Here is a 23,079-nt window from a genome sequence, read left to right on the forward strand (position 1 = left end):
TGGTCAGAAGATGGATGGTTATATTTTCAGATAAAAGTGCACATAAATGGTAACCAAATATTTTTTTGGACTGGAATGTATTTTATAGCATATCATCTATCCAAAGCATCTTCAGCACCTTTCTACCAGATCTGAGGAATGCCATAGTTTGTTTAGTGCTATGTGACAGCATGATACACTGTGATAATGTAAAATATGGCATAACGAATTCTGTTGCGAGACAAATACTACACAGTAAATTCACATATGCACTGATGTCTCTGACAAGCTGCTACAGGACCCAGAGAGGCTGAGGAACACATTACATTCATTCTGGTTTTTAGCAAGTCATTCTGCTTCTTATGACTGAAGTCTCTCTTTACCTTCTCAGCCAGGGTGGATTAAAATATCAGATCCCTTTCATGTGTTAATGATGTAAAAGGTCACATGAAGCTGCAGACACTCTTCTTGTCACTTGTCAGCATGTGCCCAGGCTGCTTTTACCACAGATAAGTCACATTTAGAAGCTGCTGTACAACACTGTCTAACAGACTCATAAGTATGTGTGTGCACGTGTGTGTATAAATGAAATGCTTTTATATATGGAGCATATATAGGCTTGAGTGAGATCGTCATTGTATTGCTCTCTCTCTCTCTCTCTCTCTCTCTCTATATATATATATATATATATATATATATATATATATATATGGTGTGTGTGTGTGTGTGTGTATGTATATATATGTATATATACATATATATATACATATATATACATATGGCCAGGTTCTATTGAACTATAGTATCAGAATGTATTCACTGATAAGACTTCTAAGCACTTATGTAAGTCGCTCTGGCTAAGGGCGTCTGCCAAATGCAGTAAATGTAATATAATTCCTCTAGCGTTAAATGAATAATTATGTCGGAGTAAGAATTCATTGATTTTGACAAGTAACGGGAAAAAGTTAAATTACACCTATTGTTTTTATGTTCTGCTCGTTTTTCCGTGTATTGCATTGTTTACTGTGCTAGGTGTCCGACAGCCCGGATTCCCTCGCTAATTCAGCTGCTCGGGTGAACAGCGGACCTCCGTAGTACTACTATAAGCCGGCGGCCAATAGGACGGCGGCGGGGCGGGGAGAAACCTGCTGTGAGGCTCCGGTACTGCGGGTGCTGGAGGCTTCGCTTGCACGGACAATAAGCGCTCGCTCCACATACTTTGGTCAATGGATTATACGTTTTCCCTTCAAGTGCAACATCAGCTGACGGTATTTCCAAACCATTTGTTCCAGGGTTACAGTTTGGAGTGGCAGGTACTTACTTATATGCTAATTATTTGTGTGTTGCAATAATGTTAACATTGCATGTATGTCCTTTGTGTGGCTTTTGACTAAAGTAATCCTCTGTCAAACTCTCAACTCTCACAAGAATCATATTGCTAATAGAAAGTATGTATGGCAATATTAAGTTTTTTTTTTTTTTTAAATGTGCGCATAGACTTTGATTTTTAATGGCAGAATATGTGGAAGAAATTTTAGGTAGTACAGTTTTTGGGTTGTCCGTGAAACAGTGTAGTGACGAGCAGACTTGCAAGACGGCATAGTAAACGCTTTATTTGGCAGCGGTTTGTAAGGCACTTTATTCGTAATACAAAGGCCGTCGCGATTTCTTCACAAATGAGGTTTGTGGCAACATAGACAGCTTTGTTTACATGACATGTTGTGCAAATCACTCTTAAAAATAGCGTTAAAATCATTACAGGAAAGAATATGTATGTTGTTGGTGCGGGGATGATGCCAGCAGGCGGAAAATGTTTGTAAATGTGTACACTTTGCTGACAGCTGACTGATTACTTAAACAAAGAGACTGCGCTGTTTGAAGTTTGGAGAAATGATTGATAGCACTTGATGCATTATTTCTGTGGGGAACAAGCATACGGTTTTTGCAGAGCTGTAAGATTAAATATATGCTTTGACATTTTCGCCTGTGGTACGACTAAGCTGAGGATGATGTGTGAGGGTCCGGCGCTCTGCTTTGCAACCAGCCAATAAATAATCGCAATGTAAACGTATCATATGCTAATTAACCTAGCGATAGAGACTTAACATAATCCCTTTTGATTTTGCCTCCTTTCTTTGCACTAGGTGAAATTCGGCAACAGTTATAAACGTCCTACATTGCACTTACGGCTATGACCAGAAAAGGATTTATAAAGCTAATTCGGACATCACTTGGGAATGTTTTGTGCATATTGATTAGAACTCCTTTAAAGTTTAAATTATTTTTCTATCCCAAGTTGTAATGGATTGTCTTTGCTGGATTTTCTTCACATTGCACTGTAATAAAATGTAAATTGTTCCGTTGGACTGCATAGTTATACATCATGCATTAGGCATATATATTCCCTGTCACATGCTATTAATTTTATCAGTGTGGCTTTGTGAATGTGTATAACCGTCCTCAACGTCCATTACTGACTTTTTCATTATTCAGTAGTGTGAACGTGAGCCCCACATCAATTCCTCGTATACTGTAGATAATCCACAGTGAGGCCACCTTTCGCAGTTAACTCTCCTGAATCATATCGTGGGGCAGTGTTTGCCGTTTTGCAGCTGTTCATTTTATGCCTGTGTGCTACTGTCTGTCTTTGGGAGCCTGGAGTCCTACATTCATAAGCCAGAAGAATTATTTGAAATGAAGAAGTTCCCAAGTTGTGAATTCTGGTGTTGGCAAGTTTTGGATCTGAAACATCATTGTAATTGCAGATTATCATGAGTGGATTGCTCTGCTTTGTTAACGTGAAGTTATCCATGTTTTGATCATAGTTTTCATCTACATTTAAAATTTTTTATTCATATTTTGTTTTTTTTCCAGTTAATAATACTGTTATACATTTTTTTTCAGTTTTGGGTTAAGTAAATAACTTGTATGTTATTTCAAATATAGCCGTAATTGTGGAGGTTGCATTCTTTTCATTTGCTCATCAGAGAAACAGACAGTAGTTATAAGATGATGCTCGATACTGATCTGAGGCCAGTTTAAGAGCTCGATAGTGATCTGAGGCTACTTCTAATTAGGGCACGTTCTTTATATGGCATTAATAATTTGGAATGTTTATCTGTACTCATGATATTGCAGAAAACAATCAGCACTGTTTGTGCTTCCTGTTTATGCTCAATTGCAGAATGTATAGATTTTGCAGTCACCCTGTTAGTTAATGTAAAACAGGACCCAGGGATCCTTCTGGATGATTATTTATGTTTCTGTCATTGACGTCAGAAGGCTTATTTTATTCAAAATACTTTCCTCTGTCCTTAAATGTTTTAAAGGACACCCCAGAACGGCAAATTACTGATGGTCGCAGATGCATTTTTTGCGCTGCTTCACCTTGATGCGCTTCATCGTCGCAGTTCATGGAGTCAGGCTTCTCCTTGGCACCGAATATCTTGCAGCCCAAACCACAAGGTGGCTCATTGTTCTATCAGTTCACTCACAACATTACTGTAACTTGGGCCAGTTCCATGTTTAACACTGCAATCTGTGCTTTTGGCTTCACCTGCCTCTTTAGACTTTAAACAAACACATGTCACGTGTTATTTAATGTTATCTTTCATGATGGAAATTAATTAATTGTGCCATATAAAAGACTATATATTTTTAACTATAATTTTTTATACATATTTAGGAACTTCTGGAGTATATTAATGTTAATTGAAAAACAACAATTTATATATTGTTAGAAGATGTGAAATGATTTTCTACTTAGTTTTTTGAACGCTTTAACCTGTAGATCTTGTGAGTATTGGGTATGGTGACAAGCTTCAGGCTTCCAGAAAAGAGTTGCACAATATTATTTCACTATTATTTCCAGAAGAGAAATGGCCTGTGGTGACCTTTCAGCACAAGGCTCACTAGAATCCCGTGTACATTTTGGCCCTATGGCCAAAATGTACACGAGACCAGCAGTGAAATTGGCGGAACATGCTAGCTCCACTTGCTGGCAGTAGTTGCCTATATGCTATAACAGTGACCTATATAACATCTAACAGCCAAGTTGTCCATAATAATTTGAGAGATTATAGCTAGCTATTATGGCTGCATAAAATTAAATATACTGCAGTGTATTCATCTTTTTTTTTTGCAGTGACAGTGAAATTAACTTCTATTATTTTAATTTCTCATTCAGTTCTTTTATTTTTTGGTCTCTCTTACTATTTATTACCGCTGAAGAAGGTAGTTTCTGCATTGACTGAAATGCATAAAAATATTGAAATGGTAATGACCATTGTTGTCAGATACTGATTTTTACTTTATTTATATCTAATTTTTGCATTGGTTAAACACCCTTGCTGTAAGTCAAACGATGCACTTGTCCACTTTTTTTTTTTACAAGTATGTGGGACTTCGTTACATTTCGGATATCCAATCTCGCCTTCCTTTGAAACATATATATGCATGTAGAGGTGAGAGCAAAGCTCTGGGTTTGAACATGGACTTATTTGACCCCTGGAGCATTTTTCAGAGTTTTTGGGCCTTGTTCAAGGGCCCAACAGTGACTATGCTGCGTACAGCGCTGGTCACAGCCCAGCGGGGGGGCTTCACTGCTGCCCCCTGCCACAAATGCCCCAGGCAGATTTTAACTGCTCAGTTTCACGTTGTCTTTGATGGTGCAAGCCTGTGGTACCTAATGGGTTCAGACCCATAACAGTACCGTCTCAGGCACAGAGCCCTAACCCTCGGAGCCACACTCTGCCCTGTTGTTCCCCTGCTGCTAAAGGCACCATCTGTCGTGCCAAGGGTTTCGTAAATATGAAAATTATATTTTTTCCCTTGAGTCTTAAAGTGCAGTATTATCAGCAGTCCTTTATCTCATAATGTGGATTTTTGAGGATGCCAGGTAAAAGGACTTCTTGCACCTCACTGTATTCTGTATGTTTCATTTTAGCTTCTCTTATGCCAGTTGTATTTTAAAAAGTCCACAATGACATAGTTCAAATAGTTTCAGTGCAGGGTCGATCAGCGACAACCCCTTATTTCTTATATCTGACAAGGATGGGAAATCATATTGGTTATGCTTTGCATGGAAGGTGTGGTTTTGAATATGATTAAATCTGCAAATTGCTGATTTCATGCATGTGTTATTCGAGCGACCCATGATCTCATCTGCACTCACCTTGTGTTTATTGACCTTACATTAGACAAGTGAGATGGATGGATGGATGCATGCATGTGCTGGCTGCCTTTTTACAGAGGTTATAGTGCAGCTGCTTTTAAAGATCCTGTGTAGCATGTTGCAGTTAAATGGGAATTGATAAGGATGACATAATGCTCAGTTGTCATTGAAACCCAACTCATTGTGGTCATGCAGGTTGTCATTAGTAACTGCAATTTAAATTATTAGGTCTGTCAGTGTTACTATGTCATGAGAGTCCCTTCTAAGATGTGTTCAGCTGCCAAAGTTGGTGGCTTGCAAATGATGGTGAAGTTGTTGTCCAAATGTGCATGTTGCATAACTTTTTTAGCTCAGTCCCCAGTTCCCACTATAAAGGTGCCATGTTTTACTGGCTCTTTTGGCAAGTAGGATGCATCCATATGGCGGTAATTTTTGACTGAATGCTTTATAAGTATTGCACGGCTTGTTTTGCTTGCATTACAGTAGTAAAATGACATGGATCCTTTTTCCAATCTTGCTTCAGATAAGCTATTGTACTTTTGTCCCATCTTCTGGGACTGTCACCATCAATTAGTTGGTATTGTGAGCATCGTCTGACTATCTGAGTGCATGTGTTCTTGCAAAATAATGTGTAATCCACTGAATTCTTCCAGTAATTGATTATTGATTGCTGACCAGCACTAGGTGCTTCCATCCCCAATGCCTGTCAAAGTGTTTCAGTCTCATAGCTTTTTTCTGTTTTGTGCAGCCAACCAAAGCTGAGGGACATCTCTCCTTTCTAGACAAATTAGTATGTGGAGTTTTCATTTACTTAGAATATGTCTCTCAGTCTGCAGGAAATGGAAGGGACACACTTGCTATGTGGAGGTGTGCATTTACTTAATGTTCTGCTTAGAACTACCTTAAAATAAAAGTATATTATAACAAACCTCGTGATGCATTTTGTTTGCCTCACACTGCTGGCGGTTTTTGTCATTTCATGCTTGTCGGTCCCTCAGTAGTGGCCTTAGGTTCAATCAAGAATTTGGGGACCAGAGTTTACCTTTTAGTACCAGTAGATGTTTCTTGTATTTGAAGCACATTGCTGAATTGTCTTTCTGTAGTATACATTGGTTTTAGTACAAAATTGAGTAGTTGAGCAAGCAGTTAGTTGGTATTGTCTTTGCCATCTGTTATATTTCAGATAGAGTAACAGAAGCCAAAGAATTGGAAATTTGCTTGTAAATATTACATTTCATCAAATGTTTTAGCTTATTTTGGCGGTGTGTTTTGTGCAGTGTTCCAGCATATCGAAGAGAGACTTGTTAAAGATTTCAGTTTCTCTAAGACCTTAGGAATGAATGTTTATGAACACTGTACTTGTGGAGTGTGAAAACGAACTAGTGAATTTGGTTTGCAATAACTAATCACTAATGTCGATAATAATCAGTAATAAAAATAGCTGACAAATAAATTTGGTCAGTGACTGGTTACATTTTTGTGGTTTGCTGTGTAAATTGCATATAATAACATCATCACCTACCAACATTAACATTATTATAAATATGGTGGGCACCGGGTTTGTCTGTGCAGGAAACAGTGATGCATGTTTTGAGTGTTTCTCTTAAGAAATGTTATTTTCAAACTTTATCACTTTAAACAGAAATTCTCTAGGTGTCAGCCCTAGTTCCAATGACTATTATTCTCTCAAGTAAAAATTCTCTCTCTGGCATCATCAAAGTTCATCTAATTCTAAAATAACTTGCACGTTCATTAACCGAAAAGTTTTGAAGCCAGTCATGGATAATTTAGTCTTTAGCATTTAATAAAGACTTTGTGTACAGGCAGTGGGAAGTTTACCACAGTTTGAAATGTTTTTCTTCCCAGCAGGTACACTAATAAAGATTTAATTAAGGATTTAGCAAGCAACTTGGATGCCTCGTTTGTAAAATGACCCCTTTTTCTTCCCATACTTGACCACACCTACAGTAATGCTGAACTAGTATGACTCTTTGGTGTAAATACAGTTCAGTTGGTGATTTTATTCACTTATGATTTGGTACAATTGTTGTATTTTGCTACAGATTCTTTGTCTGTAAAATATATACTGATACCTGCAACAGTACCCATAAAGGAATTATCCAGCAACTGCTTCAAAAAAGGATGATCTGGTGATGCCAGAAAATGAGGACACACTCGCTGTTACCTCATCCCACGCATACTTCACCTTGAAGGGTTCAGGTGGAACAGTGCTGTTCCCATAGATGATGTGTTCGCACCTATTCAGCTCGCGCATGGGTACGTCCATTTCCTTGTGAGAAAAGCGATCTGGCTTGCCGGGAAATTGTAATAGCGATCTGCTGTAGCTCATGTGCCGCTGCCTTTTAAAGGTGAGGAGAGCTGCCGTTCTGATTGATCCATTGCATGTTTTGCCCAAAACACACCTCTGAATAATTAAGAGAGTTAGGACAACCTTTTTGTGCTTTCCGCTGGCACAAAGTCTGTTAGTAACGCTGTCAAAATAGAGAAATGGATCTGGACTCATAAATGTTTGCTGCACTTTACGCTTTACGCTTTTGCATTAGATCATCAATATTGAGCCCTGGATGATGTACAGACTGAAATAATCTATTGGCAGTAATGTGCTATTCAAATGAAATTTAGCATGAAAATCTCTAAAACCTTTTTCCCGCCATTGGTGTAAACACATTTAGCTGACCATTGTTAGGAAATGTACAGATTTCGATGTACCAGTCGGCGGATTCTTCGGCTGTTACAAGCTCATTGGCAGAGCAGAAAGAATTAATGTTGCATGAGGAAGATAAACAACCATGTGAAAACAGGTACAACTAGAGCAGGTATTTAAACTGTGACACTAGCAGAATCCTCATTTTTTAATTAATCTAGTTCTAAAAATGTATTTATTGTGAATCAACTTATGATAAAGATAATAGAAATAAACTTTTTTTTCATTGTACTGATCCTACTGAATTTTGAAAGAATCCAACCTGATGCCTTGAAGTAATGCACCTTTAGATTCCTGCATGACAGCTTACATATGACTATTATTTTATTTTAACCAACTTGGAGATGGGACTTTCCAAGATAATGTAGACATGAATGGTATTTAATGACATTCGTTAGGCATTGAGACAATCAGATGATATTCTGACGTACACCGCAACATTTTCATGGTATTCTCAGAAGTGCACTATTCCAGTATTTTGAAATCTTGGTGATAAAATTTGTTGAGTGGGTGGGGCAGTTTGTACCATGGGTGACCCCCCTCCAGTATTCAAGATACCATGGGTACCTAAGATAATGTGCTGTAATGTGTTACCGTAATATACCCCCCAAGGTACGTAATGTTTGTCTCTACTGGGAAATCTAATACCGGTAGAAAGGCAGGTCGTCACTTTTGTAACTCTGCACTGCAAAGATTGGGGGATTAATTAGTGAATTTATTTGCGTTATTTCATTGGCCGAGGGAGGAATCGGCAAGACATTACGCACACAGCAGGACCCCCCAAGTAGGAATCGGGCAGTTATTTTTCAGCGATGCTGTGAAAACAGGTGCAGAGCCCTGCAGACTGGGAAGGGGGCAGGTTTGCAGGGACAGAGCTGCTCAATGCAAAGAGCAGATGCTTTTATTTGGACAGTGTTTCCCTTGGGAGATGTATTACCAAAGAATGAGACGGGACCATCAAAAGAGGGAAGGGCTTTGCGCTTTAGCTGCTTCAGTGTTTGTAAAGCACAATGCCTTTTGGTGGGGGGCAAAAGCCCATTGTTGTCTTGCTGTTGTCTATATAAAATGTAACATTTATGAAAGACCCTTACCTGTTTTGCTTTGGTTTAAAAATGGCAGTTCATTCCAAATGTCTGCAGTGTATCACACTTTTAAGATTTTTTCCAAATAAACCACCTTACCTACAGTATACACCATCACATTGAGAACAGCCCTCGTAGTTCTGTAAAACGTGAAAATGTGAATTTTATTCACATTGTCAGTCTAACAAAGGCATGTGTCCTTGAAACTCAAAATGCATGTTTTTTTTTTTTACCGAATTTAGATGATTACACAATTCTATAAAAGTTACAAAAAATAGTTCAGAGACAGATAATTAGTGTCTTTTTAGTCATATTTTGTATTGGGTATCCATCCATCAGAAGTGCCCCTTGCATTTCCCAAGAGTAAAATGAGGTTTATAATCACAGCCAAATAATTCATTTGGGATATAAATACAAGCGGTAACTACCCTGTTTGCCCTAAATTACTCCCTTCTGAAGAAAAGCACAGGGAGGGAACAAAGAGTATACAAAGAGTATAGCAATATATTGCTCTGCTTCTTGGTGTCTGTGTGTTAGCTTGTTAGGAAGCTGGTTGTTACTGTGCGTTTTTGCCCCCATGATCTGGACTCTACTTGCTTTTGACCACCTAGTGTCGGGGTGAATTGATTCACCCTCCTCATATCTGGAATGTCATGAACTCACAGCCCATAAACAGACAACAGTTCTGCTTTTATCCAGGTCCATCCGAGGAGGGGGAGCATATGTAGCATATATGAGGGTTTGCAGTGGGGGTGGACATCTAAAATTTATGATCCTTTGTTACACAGACAGCCGGAAAGGAAAGACCGAGCTTTTCAGTTTATGAGGTAAAGCAGAATCTTGTGTTGCTGTCATACTTATCCATGCAGCATTGTGGTGAATTATCTTTACTGAGCCTAGATGCTCTTCCAAGGCACCCATGAAGATCAGGTGTCAGCCCCATCATTGAAATGCAAGGGGAAGTAATCAAAGATTAGAGGAAGATTATTTGATGAAGATCTGCTGGAGTTTAGATGTCATGTTGTGAGAGCCGTTTTCCTATTTACCATATTTGAGTTTCTATTTACATAGTTGAGTCACTCCCTGTATTCCCTGTTCATGTACCTTCAGTGCAGTCTAAATTTAAATAAATCTTGATGAAGTATCATAAGGCAAAAATTAAAACCCCAAATCCGTCTGTCTGCTGTATTGTGTAGGTCAGTGTTTCCCAGCCCCGTCCTTGGGGACCCCCAGTCAGTCTGCGTATTTGCTCCATGGCAGCTTCCTTCCAGTCAGTCCACTTTTTCCTGGTAGGGAGCAAAAACTTGGACTGTCTGGAGGTCCCCAAGGACGGGGTTGGGAAACACTGGTGTAGGTAGTTAACGCGCTATAATTTGCTGGTAGTAGTCTGAAAGTGGAAAGCGTCACATTCTTTCTGCTCCGATGCTTCATGTTTCCTTTTCCCACATGGTTGATCAAACGTACGCTGGCTAGCACATTTAAGCTACCTTTCCCATTTCGCATTCAAGCCGTCTGGCTATCTGCCGACCCGTGGCTGCAACATCGACACAATCCCACAAAGCAGCATTCACTCACCCCTTGGTTTCCGTCTGACAGCTGCCACCGGGAATAAGCATTCATTCTTTGAGGTAAAAACATGGTCTCTGTCAGTATACTTTTTTTGTATACTTACCTTTTATCTTTCAGTCTGAAAAGCAAATTTTGCATTTTTATATATATTTCTGTATATGTACAAAGATATTTAGTAATATTTACTGACTGGTTATGAATGTGCAGGTACAGGAAGTGCATTACAGATAAGTATCAAAGGTCATAGAAATGCAACCAGACAACTTAGGAACTTTCATCGAATCCTTACTCCATGTAGTGCAGCGGTAGCAATGTAGCTAAATATTTTATTGTAATATATGTAAATTATCTTCTTAGATTGTAATGTTGCAGTGGGCATCATTATGTCCTGATCGGGTAAACTGAATTTCCTGGCCATTCTGTGGTGCCTGGACCAAAGCCCAGCTCCGCTCCCGCTCTGGGAACCTGCCGAGGATGCAGAGACAGGTTTTATAAGGGGCTTCCCTGGGTGACGCCTCATTGCCTTACCCTGGCTTGGCTGCCGCTTTGAGGGTGGGGGTGGGGCGTGTTTGGGTTTCTTCCCTGTGAGATCCGGAGACGTCTCGTCCCTACTGTTCAACACTTGTTACTTAATTCTCGCTAATGGACTGCTAATAAATTCAGGTGGTGTACAGTATTTACAGCCAGAAGGGAATAGTTTTAGGCATGAGAAAAATAAGGGATTTGTTGTAGAAGTTATAAATGTGATAAATTTCCTTATTCCATTTGAAGCATCATATGTAACATATGTTAGCCATTTCACTTCTATTACACCAAGTATTTCCCAGTGTTGGAGAAAATATTGGATGTTTTGTAAAATAAAAAATTCATTGTATCTCCTCCGTAATTATTAGGTTTATTAATTTATTAATATCTTGAGTTAAATTGCTGCACTTCTTAATTTATTAATAGCTTTACAACATCAGGTCTGCTGCATCATGGAGTTTGTGTGCACACATTATTTTGAAGAAAATTACTATATTCTGACTGAAGAATGTGGATAATCACAGTTTATGATGCTTCAACAGCAAAGCAGCTTTTTTTATTATTTTGAAGAGTAATCTACATGCTCTACTTTAGTACTATAGCCTCCTTCTTTCATATTGTAGCACCACAATGTCTCTTCATAACTTGAATCTTTTATCCTACCCTTTTGCCAAGGTGTTATTAAGATAGTAGTATTATTTTGCTTAAACTAGCTGCGTAAATGAGCAGTGAAGCACCTTCACTTAGTTGAGGATGGGTGTGTGGAAGTGGTAGTGGGAATCAGTCAAGAAGGGTGAAGCCGTAGAAAATAATTTATTAAATCCACTATAAATTAAAAAACAAACAAAACTTATTCGTGTCAGAGATTCAGTAACGTAGCAGTGTTTCTAATAGCCCAAGCATCTCATGAAGGTAATTGTAACAAAAATAAAATGTTGCTATTTTTAAGGCTTTTATGTTCAGAGTGGCATTGACATAACATTTTTTGACTGTGGATGGCATAGGATGAGGCTGTGTAGCATACTTCACTACTTAGAACAGTGTAGCATACTTCACTACTTAGAACAGTATACCCACATAACTGCTCAAGATGTTAAGTAGACTTGAAAAATATATTTAGGGCTGACAACTGTGAATAGAGCATATAAATTGCACTTATTTCCACAAGCATCATTATCTTTTTATATAGTGTTAAGCTTAACGTGTGTTTCCTACTTAGTGTAAAACTACCAATGAACTTTATAACATAGGCAGAATTTTGTGAAGCTATTTAATGGTGCATGCAATCATTTTCTGTGCTTTGAAATTAATGGGCAGATGCATGTATGTATTTTGTTGTGCTTCCAAAGAGATAGAATACACATTTAAAGGTAGTAATTCGCATGTAATGTGATTTGTTACTGATTGATGCAATTAGTCTTGTTCTAGTAACCAAGCTGTAACAACATAAATTACAGCATAAATGGCCCACTGAACACAGTTAAGTACCACCAATGATCATGCTGTTGCAATTCTTTTCAAGGGTTAGTGTGACAATTTTTTAATTATCGGGGCCAGACCATTTTTGTATTGTGTTAACGGCTGTATTGATCACAGTAAAGACTTGTAAATTTCTTTTTCAGAAAGGTGGCACAGTGATTAGCACTGCTGCCTCACACCTCTGAAGACCAGGTTTCCAGTCTTGTGTTAAATCTGGAGTTTCCATGTTCTCCCCATGTTGTCATGGGGTTTCCTCCAGATTCCCTGGTTTCCCCCGACAGCGAATTTGAGCTCCCAAATTATCTGTAGGTGTGAATATATATGTGTGAATGTATGAATGATGTGTATGAATGATGTGTGTGAATGATGTATGTGAATGATGTGTGTGAATGATGTGTGTGAATGATGTGTGAATGATGTGTGTGAATGATGTGTGCCATCCTGGCTTATTCCCTGCCTTGCACCGGTAACCTCCAGGATAGTGTCTGGAACCCTGTGATGTATACTGTAGGACAAACAGGTATAGAAAATGGATGGATGGAAATTTTCTTTTCAAGGTTTCCATTACATGTACAGCCTGTCCCTGGAGTAATTGGGGTTAAGGGTCTTTCTCAAGGGCCTAAATGTGAAATTATCCTGTCAGCCCTAACTAGCAGAGCCACATGCTGCCCCATATTTTTATTACGAAATGTGTTCTCTGCATTTAACCCATATGTGAAAATGTGACTTAGCAGGGGGCAGCTAATTCAGCACCCGGGGAGCGGTGCTTGGGGGCGGTACCTTGCTCTGGGTACCTCAGTGGTGCCTTGCTGGTCAGGGATTGGAAAGTACCATCTTTCAATTACACGTGTGTTTCCCTAACCATTAAGCCACCACTGCCCTCCTTATTATTGTGTTGTTCCAGTTATTGTCTTAATTATTGTCTTAATTTGATAGCCTAGTCTGAAAGCCTATACAGTGGTACCTCAATTCTCGAACTCATTAGAACTTTAATTTCTTAAAAGTCGAACAAACCAGTTCGAAAAAAAAATACCTAGAAATCGATCTGAATCTCTGAAGTCAAACCATAAATGCCAACCTAAGATAACTTGTACGCAAGTATTCAATACACTAGCGCTCCACAATCTTCAGGACTACATCAAAGGCCATTGATGACTTCAGTGGTTTCGTCGGAGATTCGACCTGCAAAAGCAAAGTATCAGTGCAGAGCCGTCACCCACAGACATAGAAGCAATGAAAAATGTTGTTGACCACTTTGATAAAATCAGCGAGACATTTAAATTTAAATTTAAAACAAAGTTATCAAGCTGGAGTTTTCCTTTAGACCCTTATTATTCAAATCACGGTCCTGGAGGTCCGAGCACTGCTGGTTTTCCAGCCTTCCTTTACCTGTCAGTCAGGTATGAAGCCTCTGACCAATCAGAATCAGTAATTATTAAACAACTACCTGGGAGAACTGAAAACACGGCCTAAAATGATTACCTGTATTTACAGTGTGTAAACCTTAGTAATGTATATTACAGCTGAATTCCTCTGTTCTGTTTATTACAGTATACAGTACACTACTGTAAAACATTTATAAATATACTAAGAATGTTAAAAATGGTGGAAAGGTGATGTTAAAACAATATCTAAAGATGGTTGGAATAAACTCATTACCACTACAGTATGCTTGAAATATCGGTAAGAGCTAGTTCCTCGCTTATTGACCAATTCACTTAACGACCTAGTTATAGGAACTGGACTCGGTTCTTAAGTGAGGAGTTTCTGTATTAAAGCTGCAAACACAATTGGGAACCAGTAAACTGTCCATGTGTCTGAATAACGAAACCTAGAACGAAAGAAAAATATTTAACATTTCAAAAAAAAAAAGGGGAAGACCGAAGAGACGATCACCAACCCGCCAAGGAAATGCTATCGTCAGGGTTGGACCAAGCACCTTATATCAGTATTGGGACGGGTATCAGCAGTACCAACCTATAGGATCACATGCAGTCACACACACACACACACACACACACACACTCTCTCACACACACACACACAATCCCATTAACAAAGTAACAGAATGTAGCCTCACATTCTTTGTTTTATGGCCCAGAGAGTTGAGCAGATAACAGCCAGCAGGTCCCTGATTTAAGGCTCTGGGCTGTGCAGTGAGCTGGACCTCCTAACCTGGGGGGGGGGGAGGGGGAATTGCACGCTCAAGTACTGATAAGAAACAAATTGCACTGGTGTTTTAAGAATGCAACATGACCACCCCCCCCTTTCTGCCTCCTAAAACACAATACCTCAAAGAGAGAAATTTAGAGATCAGCTTAATATTTGCCTGTGTGTCTTTTATCACTTATCAGTATAAATATCTAGATATATTATGTTTGTCTGTTCTGTTCAGTAATCTTAATAATTTTGTCACTCTCACAAATGTCCCTCACGTACCCTGTGCCATATTCCTCATGTAAAACAATTATATATATATGTGTGTGTGTGTGTGTGTGTGTGTGTGTGTATGTGCAGATATCCACTCACATTCTCACACCTACCTTAGAGAAATTAGGAAACATTTTAAATAATCTAACCATGTATCTTCATTATCCCCCGTCTATTATAAGAAGACTCCTTCCTTTGTTTAACTATCCAGAGGTTTTTTCTCTCTCTCTGCTTTCCTGAGGACCTCTAAACTTATCTGAGCTCGTAAATACGTCATTAGTGCATTTTTGCCTTTTCCTTTGTTAAATTTCTTTTTGTTGAATGAATCAATCAATATATGTGTTGTGAAACATCTAATTATTGAAATAAGCCAATTTAACCACAAATTGTAATTTACAAATGTGTAATTGAGACTGTTATTCTGAGAAACTAATGACGACTCCTAAATCCACCTAATGGAGTGTAACTTCTGTAAAACTTTCCTAAAAGTGTCAGAATTTGGTGATGTGCAACATAACCGCTCATACTACGGACTGATGTGAGTAATCAGCATGCATGGTGTAAGTTAGACGATCAAACCCAGGACCTCAAAATCATAAGTGTGAAGCTTACCTGTGATGCCCACGTTGGAATCCTGAGAAAAAGAGCCGCATGAAGCAGAGGCTCAGCCGCAAGAAAAAGGGGAGAAGAACCACCAGAACTTCAGCAAAAGCTCCATAAGCAATAAGAAAGTCCTACCAGCTGAAGTTTCACCAAAAACAGAGAATCAGAGAAGTGAGAATCGCTCCAGACGTCTCTTCCTCCTGAATTCCATCTACCAATCAACTCCTCACCTGAGCAACAAACTTCCAGAGACTTCTTCCACATCCAAGTAAACCACATTTCATTCATTTATTCATTTGTCTAGCCTGTCCTATTTCATCTGTTTTATAATTTTGGGTCACACTTTAGAGATCCTGGTCTTGCTGTGCAGAACAGTATTTCCCTTTAAGGGTACCCTTTTAAGCCTGATCACTGCCTTCCCCCATTCTGTCCCGATTGTTAATTTTATTCTGTTTTTGTTTTTTTGTTTTATGTTATGTGTAATTTCTGTCATGTGTTAGTTGTAGTGTTAGGAATAGATGCATGCCTTTTATACATCCTAAATCTCCACCTCAGTGTTTGTCCACACCAAGTCTCTTCTCTGGTGCAAAATTGCCACTGAACTTTAAAATCCCAAGCTTGCCTTAAAATAGTGTGAGACCAGTGAGATGAGCTTTGTTACATAATCACTACATCACCAACAATATTTCACCAGGTAGATGATCATTCTAACCCAGGTTACATAGTGAATCCCATTCACAATCGGGAGCTAAATCTCCCCTGAATTGGCTAATTGGGAATCCTGTCATACACTTTGAGGAGAAATGGACCATTCAAACATTATAGTTAAGTAATAATACTCATCGATCAACAAATAATGAAATAATAATCTTCCTACATATTGGTCTTCACGCAAATTATTTGAGCTAATTTTTCCTTCAGACCTTTGTACTAGTTTGTGTCGGATCAAAGAGATAATCAGAGGTGTCGCCCATTCCTACTCAACAAACACCCCATAGCTGTAGTTATTTTTTAGCCTGGTCTGAATTTCCTGCCAAAAGCACCTTAAATGCCAAGGGGAGACTAACTTGCAGAGGCTGTTTCTGCCCATTTCCTGTAGCAGACTCATTCAGGTGATGTCTCATGAATTAACACTCCACGATTCCCGCACCACTTGCTTTGCCACTTTGAATAACTGTAACGAGTACTGGCCATAAGCAACTCATAGCCACAATGAGCGTAACATTTTCCGTGTGTAGCCAAGTTGTGTACCATTGCCCTGTTTTGATTAAATCTGGTGCTGCCCCTTTAAGAACGGTGGCTGCCTCATGGCATCGGCAAGTGGCGGGTGAGTGGGGCACAGAAGCATGGAAGCATCATACAGAAAAATGTGTCCCCAACGTGCTGTACTGCCAAAGGTTAGCCGAAGGATAAATACCAGGTTTCTTGGGATATATACATAGGATTGGTCATTTTGTGTTACCGACTGAAGGTGCCATCTAGTGGAAATGCAATAGCTATTACCTTTTTTTCTCAGCTGCAATTAAGCATTGTATATCTTGTTTAAGAAATCACAAGGAAACTGCCCCACCTTTTATTATGTGTGGAAAACAACAATCGTGTGCTTTGTTCTTATGATGCGTCTTCTTTTCGGACGTTATCCTGTCCAGAGATAAGTCAGAATAATAAGCCCAATGATTATTGTCATTTGGGAATTGGCTTTCAATTACTCTTCCACACGTGTTTAACAACTACCTCTGAATTTAGGTTCCTCCTGTGTCAAGACATGTATTCTTTCATTTCACTTCATGTGTTCTGAACAGAAAATGATAGCGACAAATACATGTTCTGTTACAGCAAAAAAAAATAAATAAAAACATTGCGTAAATTTAGGCCTATTGTAACATGTGAATTAGGTCTTGGTCCAACTTCAGTAACTATAGATTCCAGTCTCACGTTAGGTGCTAATTTGGTATTTTAAACTGAAACAATTAGAATAGACATCGAAAAATATTTGCTCAACAGATCTACAGATTGTGGGATATCAAAATGTAAAATGTAAAATGAGAAAGTTTATGTTCACATCTTTTATAAAGCGTTCCTTCTATTTATTACCTTTACATCTGTTTGTTTGAAGTAAGTCCTGTATATCGATGCAAACTCTAGTAGGTGTGTGAATTTTGGACACCTGGAAAGGTGTCTTAGGTGTTTTATAGCTTCCTTGGTTGATGTTTTTTTCTGTATTTGTTGGCAGTCGGTGAGCCACCATAGAAAACCTGGGCAGGACCAAGTGCATTGCATCTTCATGCTTTGCTGTCCAGCTTCAGAGCTCGGGCCTTTAGATTTCACGGAAAACTGCAGACTTTAACGTGTCAGACCACGCTGGGCATCACCCTGAAGCGGTCCTGTCTCTGCCAGACTGCTGATGTTTACACCTGATTGGAGAGAGGGAATAAAAAAGTGATCATGGACATCCTGGTGATGGTGAACTCAGAGACTTCCTATTTTTTTCCCGGGGAAAAGGGAAAGTAGAGTTGAAAAGGAAGTGAAATGAATTTACTAGGTTATTCTTGGAGATGATTTTAGTCATTTAAACTGCTTGGGTAATTGCATTCATATTTTGGCAATAGTAGGCAAGAATAACTTCAACATCCTGTTGTGTTTTTCTGCTATATTTTTCTTGTTAAACTATTTTGAGTGCTTGTACTTGTAAGGATGTATGTGGTTTTACATTATTCTGAGACACGACTTTGAAGTTTGAGAATGTCAGTTTTTTTCTTTTGCTTTTATTGCCTTATTTTCTCACAATACAAACTCATTCTAGTCTAATGTGATCTTAGTCTCTTGTGAAATCCCATTAAATGTTCAGTTATTCTCATAATCATGTTCATTGCAACAAAATGAAAAAGCCAGACTTTCTCGCAACGAAGGATGAAGGAAAGAGATTACTGTTCTATTTAGAAATGTGCTTATTATAGTCTAAGTAGCAAAATTAAGTACCCAAACCACACGTGTGTTGTAATTGATATGATCAGTAATGTTTGCTGCTTTGAAGGAAGCTGTATTATTTATATTAGTGGTCCCTATAAAAGTATTAGATAAAAGACGCCTTGAAATTTTATTATAAAATGCTTTTTGTATGCATAATGAGCTCTAGATGGAGTGTTGTGAGGGCTGCTGACTCAGGACCAGTTGCAGAAGGAGTTTTCTTCTGCTGAATAACATAAATGCTAACATGCAAAAGCAAGGAGAATATTCAGCCCACCTCGCCTCTTTGGTATGTAGATGCTCGATATTTAGATGAGGCCAAGCAGTTTATCTAGTGCTGCATTGAGTTAGTCCAAGGTCAACAATACTCAGAAGCTCTTTTAAGCTCCTGCTGTGTAACGAGGTTTGTTCTTTGTTCTGATCTCTGCTAGTTCCAATTCTCCATATGATTTCTAGAATTGAAAGATTATTTATATGTGGACAAGACCAAACAAATTTGAAATGATGAATGCAATGCTAAATATATTATTTATGTGTTGTGCTGTTAGGAAATTGTTATTATTTATGTAGCCAGAACGTTTGTGAGACCACATCAAAATATTTTCTCAGAGAGAACTCATGCTGAGTGAATGTTCAGTAAGCACCTATTCTAGCTGGGGCTGCAATAGATGCTTAATACTCAGCCAAGTGGATAAATACTCCAAGACGTTTCATTTAAGGCACTTGGCTTCTGCCAGGAGGTGGTTCCTCTTGCTGATGAAGAAGCCTTGCTTTTGCTGAGTTGTTGTGGTTCCTAATGTCCTCTCTGTGGCATTTATTTCCAAGTCCGTCCTTGTCAGTTTTTCCATGCCAAATGAATTATTCTAATGCAAGAGCTTGGATGTCTTTTGCTACTGTAAACCTCACTATTAGACTTCTAAGACCCTGATGGTTCAAAGGTGTCACTGTAAACCCTCCCAGAGTATCGTCTCTGCAGGACCTGAATTATTGTATTGTACATGAATATTTATATAGCAAAATTAAATAACATCATTCAGAGGCTCAGTGGAAGCTCGGGGTATAAAACAAGAAACGTATGCATGGTGAACGTTGACGGTATTAATTTTAAAAACTCACATTTGAAATTTCTTTTAAATCTGTTTTTTCAACACATGCTTCCAGAATGAATGAATAAAAATATATATACTGCGCATAATACTTGGCCAAAATTTCACAGCTGTATGCTTGTTCTTATGGAAAATTTGAACTGAATGCAAAAAAGCCATCAAGAACATTCACCACGCAAATAAATAGTTTTAGAAAGAAAAGTCATTCATGCCAGTTATCTCATTCTCCGCAGGACCATATTCCATCACCTACTGATTGCAAGGAGGTGGCACGACGGCAGCAGGAGGAATATTAATAAATTAGCCAGTGGTCCTGTTTGGCACAAAAAAACCAATAGCAAAAATAGGTTACTTTTCTGCTTAGTATAACAGGAAAGGATGGGAATTTGGTTTAAAGTATTCTGCTGATACTGAGCAATTGACTTAAACTGGGTTTGGTCAAAATCCAGCTATTTCAACATTGACTTTGATAATAGCAGTGATGGTAAATAATGAATTATCCAGATAGGCCTTTAAGGCTGAGTTACTTGGTGTGCTTGGTAGGATTCTCTTTTGCAACTAAATTTTAAATGACTACAGAGTGAGAAACCTTTCATATAACCGATTCCCATTTTAGCTTTGTAAATTTAGACGTGGGAGGGAGCAGATCTTCTAACACACTGTACCTCATTTAAAGTTCAGACAGAAGCTAGAGAAGCAATCAACAAAAGTAAAGGATGCACATATGTCTGCAAATATATAACAGGACCGTGTGGAGCAAAAGAGGACTGACTTCATGGTAAAGAAGTTAGACTGATCAAATCCCCACGTTATAAAAGGCAGAATAGTGAACGGGAGCCCTAGAAAGTGCATCTGGTATCTTACATTGCATCTCTCTTCAACCTGTATTTCTCACTGATATAATATTTGTGTTTTAATACCCGAGGCATTTTTTGAAGCCATTTTCTTTTTGATGTTTCATGCAAATAGCTTTTTAACAATACCACGCCTTAGCCTTGGCGTGATGATATGGGTCTTTTTGTGAATAAGAACAGATTCAATGTTTGATGTTAAAAAAGTGATTTCTAAGCCATTTATTATATATTTTTATATTTATATATATATATATATATAAAAGAATATGTCAAAAGCAGGTGCATTCTTTGGTTAATGCTTCACAACAAGAAATGTCTAGTCTAGGTAAATCAATCTCAGTAAATCAATGAAAAATTAAATAAAAAAACAGCTGAAGAATCTGCAGTATTGCCTGTCTGTTGGTACAGTGATGCATTATTTAATTGTAAGATCCAGCACTGGCTTATGTATGTATTTTCAGTGTGTCATTTTCAGGCTGCATTTTGTCTCAGTGACACTAACTGTGTTTGGTTTCCTCCCAGATGAAGTCTACAGACGAGGACCAGGGGCTGTTCACTGACAGCTACTGCAAGGTGTGCAGCGCCCAGCTCATCTCCGAGTCCCAGAGGGTGGCCCACTATGAGGTTAGAGCAAAGCCCCCAGCAAACCAGCTCTGTCAGGGGCTCCTCTGTCTCTCAGGAGCGTCGTCACTAAAATGCTTGTTTTCCTGGTCTCCTTATAGGGTTACGGCATTGTGATTTGGGCCACACTTAAACTGCTCCTCAACGTTGGTGTGAACTGAATATCAAGTCAAAAATTCGCTGACTGCTTGTGTTGAGTGCTGTCGTGATTATGATTTTTATTTTTTTGTTGTCATACAAATAATCGCAATTAACTACTAAATTGTCTTTTTCTGTTAATTTTATAACAACGTTATCAGGGTTACCAACCTTGGTCAGCTGGCTGGCGTGAGATTTTCAATTCGAGACAAGTCCGCGCATTTATATGTATGTGACAGCTCTATTACCGTGTAAACAGTCTGTAGGGTTTGCAAACTTCCCCAATGCTTGTGATGTAGTACATTTTGGAATTATAATGGAATAATATAGATTTGCTGTAAGATGTCGTGCGTAAGTTTGAGAGTCGGAAAGCGTGAGTGTTAGCAATCCTGTATTATCAAGGTAGCCTAATCATAGCTTAATAATACACGTACACCTTAGAAAATCTATTAATTAGCATTGAACATTGCAACATATACTGTACATCAAACCGCATTTCTGTTTGCCTTTTTAGGCTTCATAAACAAAAACTGTACAGGGCAGATAGGACGTAAATAAAAAATAAGATTTTAAACGCCTCAAGAGTGGTGTTGTCACTAACCAATCTGTACCGCCTACCCGATTGTCCCTTGCACGTCAGCGCATACGCAGCATTTTCGCGCATACATGCACGGCATCGCATTTTCTGGCACAGCCAGATCCGTTTATTTTATAGCAAACTATACTGTCTTCATTTGCAGCAAACTAAGCCAGATAAACTTGTCTGAATGAAAGTAGTCTGGGCAAAATGTATGTAAATGAAGATAATGTCCATTTAAACTGGGATAGCTTAAATCCGACAAGTTTTCCAGCTAAGCAAGACATCCAGCTGAATCGTGATGCAGGCCCCTGGTGTTAATGATTCCACTGACTGAAAAAACAATCCATTTTCTTTGCTTGTCATTATTTAAATATGCCATATCTGAAATATTAGATTATATTTCCATCAGTTGAAATCGCTGCTATCCAGCTACCAGTTATTTTGGTATACTTATAGCTTAGGTTCACTCTGAAATGAAATATGAAGTTTGGCATATTTTGCGTTTGTTTCAGATATAAATATGTCAGTCCAAATCTGTGGGATCAGAAAAAAATGGACAAAACATACATTTCTCTAGTTGCTTGTACTATTGGAATAATCTACCGACTTTGCTACAGCATAAATAGTGGCAGCCATCAGGGACCTAAACAATCACCCCATCGTGACTGCGGTACTTAACGACCTCATGAACACACACTCAGACACAAGTACAGGTGGTATGCAGATCATTTAATAAACTGACAGAGAACAGAGACAAAGTATCCAAAATCAGAATTTCTGGCGGTATATCTCATTCTGGGCTGGTGAAGACTGCTCACAAGTAGTGTATTAAATGAACACTTTCATAAAAAGAAATATTAACAGGATCAGGTTGGGTTGTGAAAATATCGTGAAATGAAGTGGTACAAATCTGGCACCATTGTAAAATAAGCCGTAAAGTGTAATGCTGTGCATGTATGAGGTACAGATCGATCCAGAAGTGCAATGAGATGACGTCATTGGATGAGCGCCAATCAAACATTATACGATAGAAAACGACATGGAAATAGTGGCAGAAATATGACATTATGCAAAATAATCATGGTCAGCTCAAAGAATTTCAATCAGGAGATTTATGTAATAATCTTTAATTCACTGTATTCAGTATGAACATGATAAAAACAACATCATTTATTAATATGGACAGCATGGTTTTCTGTTGAGTGTCCTTAGAAGGTCGTAATATGCAGTGTCACGCAGTAGTAGCAG

General features: G+C 38.5%; 1 protein-coding gene across 4 annotated transcripts in view; it reads left to right on the forward strand.

Moving 5' to 3' along the window:
* Positions 1–1,122: 1,122 nt before the first annotated feature.
* The window catches only part of zmat4a (zinc finger, matrin-type 4a), an 82,731-nt gene continuing 60,774 nt past the window's right edge, over positions 1,123–23,079 (forward strand). For all 4 annotated transcript variants that reach the window (XR_002841369.2, XM_023838433.2, XM_023838434.2 and 1 more), the window contains exons 1-2: positions 1,123–1,292; positions 21,015–21,116. Coding sequence is in view for 3 of the 4 variants with exons in the window: in XM_023838433.2 (XP_023694201.1) it covers positions 1,206–1,292; positions 21,015–21,116 (189 nt within the window). In the remaining variant the exon portion in view is untranslated. The remainder of the gene's footprint in view (positions 1,293–21,014; positions 21,117–23,079) is intronic.

Source organism: Paramormyrops kingsleyae, chromosome 2 (assembly GCF_048594095.1).
Source record: "Paramormyrops kingsleyae isolate MSU_618 chromosome 2, PKINGS_0.4, whole genome shotgun sequence".
Taxonomy (NCBI): Eukaryota; Metazoa; Chordata; class Actinopteri; order Osteoglossiformes; family Mormyridae; genus Paramormyrops; species Paramormyrops kingsleyae.